The following is an 11,440-nucleotide window of genomic DNA, read 5'->3' as shown; positions in this document are numbered from 1 at the left end:
TTTGTATGGGAAAAGTCATCTCCGGTGAACTTTTGTATTGGGAAAGTCATCTCCGGTGAACTTTTGTATGGGAAAAGTCATCTCCGGTGAACTTTTGTATTGGGAAAGTCATCTCCGGTGAACTTTTGTATGGGAAAAGTCATCTCCGGTGAACTTTTGTATTGGGAAAGTCATCTCCGGTGAACTTTTGTATTGGGAAAGTCTGTACAAGACCGGAGGTGTTGACCAGTAGTGGACTGTATTAGCGGGTTAGAACGATGTCTGCGGTGTCAACCCCCTCAGGTTGTAATTGCGGAGAATGATAAGACGGTAGATTTCTTCTAATTGTAATTGTGTGTGTTCTGCTTAGTAAGGCGGTTAAAGTACAAGTAAGTTAAGAAAGTAATGCTAGAGCCATTGTAGGCATTTTCTTCTTTTTAACTTAAGAGAAACGAATGGAATTCAGCAAGTGAAATGGTAGCCTTTTAAATTGAGTAAAAGCTTTATTGAGAAAAGGCTACCAGATCGTTAATAAGTACTTAGATAGTAATTAAAAATAGTAATTCATGTGTAATCTTAAACTAGCTGTTGAACTCGCTTCAACATGGCGCCCTCCCTTGCGTTGGCGCAACTTAATATTCACAGGCCCCTGAGATCATCCAGCCGAACACTGTGCTTTGAGCGATTGGCATATTAGATCCAGTTTGAATCAAACCGGCTCGCAGTATTTTAGGAATGTTGTCGTTGGCTAATAATATCTCAATATTTATGGGATTGTAGAAGTGGGGGTCTGCTAAATCGGTCAGGTGGTTGTATACGGATTGCAGACGTTTTTCATTGGTGGACTCGGCAAAGGATGTGTTGAGTTGTGGTCGAACTTCTCCAGTTATTTGGATTTTCACCGTGTGGTCATGAAAAGACAGCAAATTGAGGGTGGCGAACGTCTTGCCTGCTCTTTGCGTTATTGGAAGATGGATTCGCTCAACTAGGTTTGTGGAAAGCAAGGTTTGTGCAGCACCTGAGTTCATCAGCAACCGAATTTTATCGCACCCTTCAGTTGTAACCACTTTCGCAAGTGCAGTTGGCACGAAGATGTGGCACTTTGCACGACAGCTCAAACGTTCACTGACGTTGGATCGGTGGCGTTGTGGAGCGGGCGAATTAGACGACCTCTGATCTGATTTGTTTTTCTTTGGTTTATTGCGATTTTGCTGATGTTTGTTAGATGACGGTGTAGAGCTAGCACTAGGTGATGATGAGCGTCTGGAGTTGGAGGATTTCTCAGAAGAACGACGGGTTTTGTTAGCATCCATATGAAGCATCGTGTGGTGGTTTTTGTGGCAAACCATACAGGTTTTGCGGCTGGGGCACCATTCACGAGTGTGTGCCGTGCACAAACAATTAAAGCAGAATCCTTTCTGCTGTGCTTCGGTTCGTCTTTTTGAAACGGCCATTTTGGAAAATGTGGGACATGATTTTAAAAAATGCCTTTCTTGGCATATGCGGCACTTGGGCAAGCTAGAAGTATTGCTAAAAGTAAGAGTATGTTAAATGTGAGCAAAGGGCGGAGAACTAACAGTTGGGAAGGATACAGAGCTTTACTAGAGGGCGAACAATGACTCCATTTTGCGTTCGAATTTCTGCAACGCGAATTTTGGAATCTTTACCCGTAAACACTTTCAGTACTCGTCCAAGTCGCCATTCTGTTGGCGGAAGGTTATCATCTTTGATGACAACAAAATCGTCTTTTGCCAAGTCTCGCTGAACTCGTTTCCATTTATATCTTCTTTGCAGTTCTGTAATATATTCGCTTTTCCAGCGCTTGGCGAAATGAAGCTGTATAGTTTTTAGTCTTTTCCACCTATTCATGAGAGACAAGTTGTCTGAGAATTGCTCAGGAATTGCGACAAGAGGTGCTCCGCGTAGCAGGTGACCAGGAGTAAGCGGAACAATTTCCTTAGGATCTTCAGTAAGAGGAGATAGAGGCCGGGAATTTAGAATGCTTTCGATTCTAACCAGTAGTGTCGAAAACTCTTCATAGGTGTATTTCGTATTACCAGCAACTTTCTTCAAATGGGATTTCATGCTCTTAACGGCTGCCTCCCAGAGGCCACCCATATGTGGAGCATGGGGCGGTATGAAATGCCAAGTGAAACCGTGTAAATTGTACTTGGATACTATGCTTTGCTCAGCGGATTGTAGGAACTTTTTGTAGTCCTGAGACAGAGTGCGGCTGGCTCCAACAAAATTGGTGCCATTGTCTGAAAAGACTTGGTTTGGAAGGCCTCTTCGTCCAACAAATCTACTGAATGTTGCGAGAAATGCTTCAAAAGTCAATTCAGAGCAAACTTCCAAGTGGATAGCACGAGTAGAAAGGCAAACAAAAATTGCTGCGTACCCTTTATGAAGCTTTGCATTGCGAAGGCGAGAAGTTTTAAGGTCAAAGGGACCAGCGAAGTCAAGACCAGTATTCGTAAAGGGTAAAGAGAATGTGCATCGTTCAGGCGGTAATGCAGACATTATTTGATGTTGCGTGCGGTGTTTATAAATTGTACATTTATGGCATTTGCGGATGCAAAGACGAACGGCACTTTTTAGTCGTATTACGAAAAATTCTTGACGTATTGCTCTTAGCATAACTTGATGCTCTGCGTGTAAAAGTAGTTGGTGTATAAAGTCAATGAAGAGTTTGCAAAATAGTGATCTTTCCGGTAAAATTATCGGATGACGTTCATTGTAACTTGCGTCAGTATTGGCGAGGCGGCCGTCTGCTCGGATGATTTTGTTTTCATCTAGAAATGGGTTCAACGTGAGCAGTCGACTCTTGGTTGGAATCGGTTGATGTGATTCCAAGGCTTGATATTCCCAAGCATAGTGAGACATTTGGGCCAACCTTATGAATTTGTATTTTACAAATGATATTTCGTGGGCAAGTAAAACCTTTTTTCGCAGGCCGGGTACTCTATGCTTTTTACACCCGTTTATGAATCGGAATGCCTACGCGAATACTCGTAAGGCTCGATTCCAGGAAGAGCAATTTTCTAGGAGACTGTCTCCGACAATAACTGCATGAAGAGCAATTACTTTTTTCTCAGGTGCAACTTCTCTTGAAACTGCTGGCTTTGGCCAATGGTTAGCAGTTTTGGACAACCATTTTGGTCCATGCCACCACAAGTCACTGGATTTAAGTTCGGCGGCGGTACATCCACGAGTACCCAGATCCGCTGGATTATCAGCAGATGAGACGTGTATCCAATTAGCATTGCCGACGTTGCCTAGAATTTCCGAAACTTTATTGGCGACAAATGTCTTCCAGTGATAAGGAGGTTTACTGATCCATGCCAGTGTAATAGTGGAATCAGTCCATAAATATATTTCATGATTCGCAACATTTAGATTTTCACAAACATTTTTGATCATTTTTGACAACATTGCTGCTCCACACAATTCAAGTCTGGGCAGGCTAACAGTTTTGAGAGGAGCTACTTTGCTCTTGGAAACAAGCAGATTTGTATGTGTAACATTTTGTGCATTAGTGGAACGGATGTACAGACATGCGCAATATGCTTTCTCCGAAGCATCACAGAATCCATGTATTTGAGTAGTACTTTCGGGAGAATAGTAAATCCAACGAGGAATCTTTATATTTTGTATATCAGAAAAATTCAGTAAAAAAGAGTTCCACCTTTCAAAGGAATGCGGTTTAATTTCCTCATCCCAATTAGTTCCATCCATCCACAATTGTTGCATCAAGATTTTAGCAACTACAATAATTGGAGTTAACCACCCTGCAGGATCGAATAACTTCGCAACTATTGACAAAACTTTTCGTTTTGTTATGGAAACATTTGGTACATCTATATGAGTTACTTTGTAGAAGAAATAGTCTTTCATTGCATTCCATTGAATGCCTAATGTTTTTGTCTCACTAACATCCTCAATGTGGAGAAATTCTTCGTTTAGAAGATCCTCGGGGGGCAAGTTTTGCAGAATTTGCGGATGATTAGATGTTATTTTCTTTAATGGAAAGCCCGCGGAATGAAGCAAGTCCATTAATTCGTGAAGATAAGATCTTGCTTCGGTTAATGAATGTGCACCTGATAAGATGTCATCAACGTAAATTTGGCTTTTCAGTATGTCAGACGCGGTTGGATGTGACAATTGACTATCTTCACTAAGTTGAAGTAATGTTCTGATGGCCAAATATGGCGCACAATTTACCCCAAAGGTAACGGTTTGCAAACAGTAATCATGAACTTTCTCTGTTGGAGAAGTTCGAAACAAAATTCTTTGGAACTGTTGGTCGTCCTCATGTACAAATATTTGGCGATACATTTTCTGTATGTCGCCATTAAAGACATATTTAAACAATCGCCACTTCAGAACAACATTCATTAAATCATTTTGTAAAGTAGGACCAGTGTAGAGAATGTCGTTGAACGAGAGACCACTTTCGGTTCTCTTGGAAGCGTTGAAAACTACTCTGACTTTTGTAGACGTTCTTTCTGGTTTGACCACAGCATGATGTGGCAGGTAGTAGGAAAGGAAGCGGTTGTTATCGACAATTTCTAGACTTGAAGTTTCTTTCATGTGACCTAGCGATACATATTCTGATAAAACTTTGTTATATTCAGTTGCTAAGTCGGAATTACGTTCTAGGGTCTTTTCCATTCGTAGGAATTGACCCATAGCAGCACGTCTTGAAGGCCCAAGGTACTTATCAGGAGAAAGATTTTGTTTAAAAGGAAGTTTTACAACGTAACGACCATCAGGCCTACGGTTTACAGTTCTTTTGTAAAACTCTTCACACCATATGTCGTCGGCCGACATGGTTTTTTCATTGCAGACATTCTCTAACTCCCAAAATTTTTGTAACTCATGGTTCAGTGGATCAACAGTTGCCGTCCAAGAGGCAAAGGAAACTACAGATTGTGATGTGGGCTTGCCACTAATAATCCAACCGAATTCCGTATTTTGGGCCAACAGATTTCCGGAAACATTCTTCTCAAGTCCAGGTTTTATAATTGCTGGTAGTATGTCACTACCAATAAGCAGATCAATGGGTGCGGGTTTGAAGAAGTTAGGGTCAGCTAACTCTAGGGATTTCAAGGTTGTGAAGTCACAAATTGCGGTTGGGGAAGCGGGCATTAGGTGATTCAAATTTGAGATCACAATAGCGGAAGCGGTTACCTTGAAATTGGATTTCGTAGACTTTAATGTCAATTCGCAAATCTTGGTTGAATTTTCCAGAAGAGTTCCACCCAGACCCGAAATCATTGTGTGAGATTTCTTCGTCGGGATGTCAAAACGATTTATGATGCGGCTGGCGACAAACGATTCTTGAGATCCTTGGTCTATAAATGCTCGGATAGTGAAACAGATACCTTGGTGTTCTATATCCACCAAGGCGGTTGGCAAAACAGTTTTTTGGCCAGATTGGGAAAAATGATTCTGAATGTAAGAGTTATTGGCCAGCGCAACGTTAGAAGAGCAAGGTTTCTCATCGTCATAAGTCTCAAGATGATAAGAAGCGGATGCAGATTTCGGACCTTGCAAACGATTGAGAGAATTACCTCCGTCCGAATGTAACAAGGTGTGATGTGCCTGCTTGCATGTTTGGCATAAGTATTTACTTTTACACTTCTTTGAAGTGTGTCCATATGACAAGCAATTGGAACAGATTTTATTGTCAGACACAAACTTCCTTTTTTCTTGAAGTGTCCAAGAACGAAATTTAGGGCAAGATCTTAAAGGGTGATCGTCTTGACATGCTTTGCATGCTTTGTGCGGAATATCAGTAGCTGTACTGTACGTATTAACTTTTGTATTGGATGGTTTTTTCATATCTGAAACTGATTCCATCATATTGAGACGTTTAGAAATAAATTCATCGAGTTGGGGCCAAGACGGCATTTCCTTATGGTTTGATAAAGAATTTTCCCATGCTGTCAATGTTTCCTCGGGTAATTTTGAGGAAACCCAATATACTAATATTGGATCCCACGAGATGACAGAGATATTGTATGTCCTAAGGACAGAAAGGCAATTATTCACAGTGTACTGTAAAGTGCGCAACGTTTTACCCTTTTCGGAGGAAACACTGTCGATCTCAAAAATTTTCCTCAACTGATGGTTTATTAGAATACGTTTATTTTCGTAGCGCTGGCGGAAGGCATCCCAGGCTAATTGGAAATTGTCATCAGTTAAAGAAAATCGTTTAACAATAAGGTTTGCTTCGCCCCGAGTTTTGGCTCGCAAGTGAAACAGTTTTTGAGCGGGAGATAACTTGGGGTGTTTAATGTAGATAGCTGAAAACATGTCGCGGAAACTAGGCCACTTATCGTAACCTCCGCTGAACAGTTCAGTATCACATGGCGGTAATTTAAGAGCGTAACTGGTATCATTAGAAACGACCCTGTCAACAGTGACTCTGGAGTCGGACGCAAGCTTTTGGTTTTCAATTTGGAGGAGGTCAAGAATCGAAGCCTTGCACTCCTTGTAGGCTTTACAGGACTTGGCAAACTTTGAATGAATGGACTCTCTCGTATTTTCTGCTAAGGTGGAAGTCTCAGAAGTCATTTCATTTTCGTACACTTGTACAAGTTGGCGCCACCGCCTTTCAAGGTCATCTAATTCGACCTGCAGGCTAGAGGAAGTATGTTCCTCGACAGGGGTTTGTTTAAAATTGGCGCAGAACGTTTCCACTTGGTCGGAAAAGAAAATAAATTTCTGAGGGGCCTTGTCGCCACTATTATCATTACTAGTCGACATTTTGTTTAATTAGTTATAGGTTTTTTATCAATAACTAACTTTTACTTTCTTGAACCGTTAGTAAGCTGTTTTAATTTTCACAGAATGGGCCTTTATTAATATTCGAAACAAATATTAATGCAAATATTTTAGTTTGAATGAAATCCCAAATTCAAGTAGTAACAAAAAAGTATACCTCTAAATCCTTCTAAAAATATTTCTTCAATTTAATTGACTAGATGAAATATCCAGAGTATGTGAGGTTGGAAACGATTAACGGTCAATAAGACAAGTTAAAAAAAAAAAAAAAACAAACCTTGTAAAACCGAAGTATGGTATTTGGAAATAGCTTTAAGAGATTTGGCTGTACGGGTTTTTCAATATCCAGAAAAGACTTTATAGTATCCAATTTGAAATCAAGTGTGCACAATGTCAAAGTGATTAAATGCAGCAAACAGAAAAAATTAATTTTTGTGTTAATTAGTACCTAAACCAGCTGAAACTTTCCCAATAACTCAAACTTCTGCAACAAAAGATGTGTGTGTAGTGGCAAAGGTTGATAACAAGTGGCAAAACGAGAATATAATTTTTTGGTGTCACTCAGATTTCAAACAATAACTGAAAGTTTTTTTTTTTTTTTTTTCAAATAACCAAGCTTACCCCACAAAGGGATATCCAACTTGCGATCCTGAGTATCAATGAAATGGCTACTTGCTACGAAAGTGTCGAGTACATCAATTTAGAAAACAATGTAATTTTGTCAGCTGTAGAGCAAATCGAAAATTATCCGATATTGCACCAGGCGCTATGTAACCTTTTAATGTTGTTTGAATATTCAAAAGTGTTTCTATTTGTATTGGTTTTCCCACGGGAATTTTTAAGAATGTCGAAAATTTGGATGAAACAAATACCAAAAGTAACAAGATTACCTCAACTATGGGCTATCTCGTCGTCTGTAACAAGCGAAATTTGGTTTGAAAGACAGAAAAAAAATCGTTGTACTTACAACTAGCTCCTTTGTAGATATGTTTGTGTAAGTGTTCTTCAATATTCCAAAAACTGATGATTGCCAATATTTGTTTATAACTGCAGCAACAAATTCAATGATGATCGCGTTAGAAGGGAAAGAACAAAACAATTGTTAAGGCAGTTGTTTTTTATAGAGATATTACATAGATACTTATTCCTCTCTTAAGGTACCGATATATCCCTTAAGATGTCAAATCCTGTTGTACTCGTTTTTCCTCCAGGTGTGTCAAACTTTGCAACAAAAAGCAATATCAACATCGACGACAAAGCAACAACAATCAACAACGTTTTGTATTTTGTTTTTAAAATGAGGTATTAAGTATAGCCAAGAATTGGAATGGTGTATTAATCTTCTCCCAGACAAATGTTAAAACCACAGATGATCTCCAAATATTTCGCACAAACCTGTGTTCCAGCACTTGTAAATATAGGTTGATTATAATTAACCTTGTAAATTGTAAACAATGGTATTAACCCGTTGAAAATTTTACACTTCGCACCAGGGGCTGAGTTGCAATAAAGATTGTATCCAATTGGTATCGTGTAAAAATGCAGAAAGATTTTCACTATTTGTGGTTTTGTTTTTAACGAGATGTAAACCTGGCTTAATTTGGTTAAAAACACCATTAACACATAATGATTAAATACGTTGTAGCCCACTATTTGACGAATATTTTTTTCCAATAGATTTTCCAAATCCAGTTAAATGTAAATGAAATATAATTTTGCACACGAAAATATTTTCGGTCGAAACAGGGTTTATATGAGATCTTTTGCCAGTGTTAATCACCTTTATTTATCTGCATAGACAATAGAATAGAGAATTTTAACCTACCAGATTAATTGAAACCAGAAAGGTGTAAACGTGCGTTTAGTGTCGTTGAAAGTGTTGCAACTTTAAATTCTTTTTTGTGTTAAAAAACTGCCCGGCCGATGTATGGCACTGTTGCTGATATTGTTGTTATTGTTGTTGAATTCTTTGCGTTGTTTTCTTTTCCAATTTAGCTTTCAATTTCACACACCCTCCTTCTTTCCATATATTTCTTTTTGGTTTCTTTTTCCAAATTACAATTCCATCCACTTTGTTTCGTATTAAAATTTGTTTGCTTTTTGTTTTTGTTGTAATTTACCGGTATTCTGTGTATAGAGCAATATTAATATTCGCAAATTTTTTTTTGACATAAAATTTTTCAGCGATTTACCTTTTTTGTTTGGCAATTTTTAGCACTGATGTTTTCGTTGTTTTGATATTTTTAGTTTGACCAAAAACCTTTAAAATTTATTCCTTTTGTATGTTTAGTTTCCTCATGTTAGTTTCATCCAATAAAGCACAATTATTTATGTACGTTTTCCTCAGTATGATTTTATACTTTTTTATTTATTTCCAAACAGTTTTAACCAAAATATTAACGACCGCAAATTTCCTTATCGGTACGCAATTTGTTTATTTTGATGCGTTCTCTACCACAGTAAATTAGAAATGATTTTTGTTGATCATTTCTTCTATTGTTATTATTCTAAATCTCTTGTCAACCTTCTGTTTGGTGTGGGGTGGTCGGTGTCTGTGGTACACACACTTATAAACCACACAAGAGACGATTGAGCGTAAAGTGGGGTACACACGATCAGTTTTGACTGTCAGTTTTGCTCAAATAATCGGTTGCTTGCCAGTGTGGCCGTTCACTTTTGTCAGTCATCAGGCAACCACAAAATATTTTGTGGTTGCTGGACGGTTGGACAGTTATCGATAATTCCGAAAAATCGACAGTCAAAACTGATCGTGTGTATCCCGCTTAAGATGCCTAACAGCCGACGTCGTCGTTGACTGTTAATGCGGTAAGTGCGTAACTGCAGCTCAGCGCTTGCAGTGTTCTGTTAATAACATAGAGATCAAGTATAGAGATGGCTCTGTTGATGTTAGTTGTTGCGTCGACTAAGTGGGGTGTGTATGTAGGTATGTAGTATGGTTGGCAGTAATGTGGAGGCAATGTAATGTAAGTTGAGTGGAGATGGTTTGGCTGCCTGACAACGTGTTGTTGTGACGGTTGCCTATAGTTAAGAGCGTAGATTTTGTTGAAATGAACCAAGTAATGACGCCAAATATAAACAGTTGATGGTGTTGATGACGACTCCTGAGTTCTTTACAGACAAAGAGAATGCATTTAAGTATGTGGCGCGTTTTGTAGTGTCCTAATACCAATGGCGAGCAAAATGTTAAAATAGAGTATTTAACATTTTTAATTTTTCCCCATATTAGTATTGGACAAACCCAAAGAGAAATTGAAAGTTTTTATAAATTTACGGAGATTTTGTGACCACAGTGTGGTTGCTAATTATCGCAGCTCTGTTTTTTTTTACTTTTCCTTGATTTCGGTTTTGTATTGTCAATGTTGTTGTTTAATGACAGCAAAGAGTAATTCTTTGATTTCTTTTTGTTGACAGTTGTAGGTGAAGAGAAAATTGCAGCATAAAAGGGCAACGACCTACAAGACGGACATCAAAGATCAAACCACCTAATTTGACGAGTAGCGAAATTATCGATGGCGCTAAGAAAAGACAAAACCAACAACTTCTAATGGCTGTTTTGTACCTTTGTCGTAATGCAGATAATTTTTTTTTTTTTTTTTGTGAAATAATGTAGTGTTATATGCGGATAGACTATGTCTTCTATTTTTTGCGGGATGTTTGTAGCGTTGTAAGCGGGTAGAATAGTTCTATTATTTTTCGAGAAATTTTTTGTACAATGTACATATGCGGGTAGAAAATTTCTTTTCTCTGTACTCTTTAAGAAGAGATTTGTAATGCGGTTGTTGTTAACGACTTGGACTTTCGTGATTACTTGAAACAAGAGTTTGAATTTAGATTTTAAATTCAAACTACTGAACTCCACCAACAAATTAAAGACAGAAAACCCTATTTGCTCACAGTTTAACAAATCTTACATACCTCTTATCCATGTCAAACGAGAATTAGTTTCCAAGGTAATATGTATTTAGCGGCGGATCTAATTCAAAATAATCTTCCTTCACTTCTTTCACGGCTCGAGTGGACCATGTACAAGACCGGAGGTGTTGACCAGTAGTGGACTGTATTAGCGGGTTAGAACGATGTCTGCGGTGTCAACCCCCTCAGGTTGTAATTGCGGAGAATGATAAGACGGTAGATTTCTTCTAATGTAATGCGGCTGAGCACAAGGGAATTCTTTATTTGTAATTGTGTGTGTTCTGCTTAGTAAGGCGGTTAAAGTACAAGTAAGTTAAGAAAGTAATGCTAGAGCCATTGTAGGCATTTTCTTCTTTTTAACTTAAGAGAAACGAATGGAATTCAGCAAGTGAAATGGTAGCCTTTTAAATTGAGTAAAAGCTTTATTGAGAAAAGTCTACCAGATCGTTAATAAGTACTTAGATAGTAATTAAAAATAGTAATTCATGTGTAATCTTAAACTAGCTGTTGAACTAGCTCCGGTGAACTTTTGTATGGGAAAAGCCATCTCCGGTGAACTTTTGTATTGGGAAAGTCATCTCCGGTGAACTTTTGTATGGGAAAAGTCATCTCCGGTGAACTTTTGTATTGGGAAAGTCATCTCCGGTGAACTTTTGTATGGGAAAAGTCATGCCCGGTGAACTTTTGTATTGGGAAAGTCATGCCCGGTGAACTTTTGTATGGGAAAAGTCATCTCCGG

General features: G+C 38.5%; 1 protein-coding gene across 2 annotated transcripts; it reads right to left on the bottom strand.

Moving 5' to 3' along the window:
- Positions 1 to 341: 341 nt before the first annotated feature.
- LOC141391789 (uncharacterized) lies at positions 342 to 11,171 on the bottom strand. Of its 2 annotated transcripts, XM_073964484.1 has the most exons (3): positions 8,961 to 9,361; positions 7,736 to 8,895; positions 342 to 1,509 (listed from the first exon to the last, which is right to left on the bottom strand). In XM_073964484.1, the coding sequence occupies exon 3, from the start codon at positions 1,431 to 1,433 to the stop codon at positions 612 to 614; it is 822 nt and encodes a 273-aa protein (XP_073820585.1). In that variant the 5' UTR covers positions 1,434 to 1,509; positions 7,736 to 8,895; positions 8,961 to 9,361; the 3' UTR covers positions 342 to 611. The 2 variants fall into 2 exon arrangements, with proteins under 2 accessions (XP_073820585.1, XP_073820584.1); XM_073964483.1 differs by lacking the exons at positions 7,736 to 8,895; positions 8,961 to 9,361 and adding an exon at positions 10,705 to 11,171.
- Positions 11,172 to 11,440: the final 269 nt, after the last annotated feature.

This window comes from Musca autumnalis, unplaced genomic scaffold, assembly GCF_047663935.1.
Source record: "Musca autumnalis isolate F117 unplaced genomic scaffold, ASM4766393v1 scaffold_102, whole genome shotgun sequence".
Taxonomy (NCBI): domain Eukaryota; kingdom Metazoa; phylum Arthropoda; class Insecta; order Diptera; family Muscidae; genus Musca; species Musca autumnalis.
The sequence above is the reverse complement of the archived record's forward strand: the minus strand, read 5'-3'. Positions and strand labels throughout refer to the sequence as shown.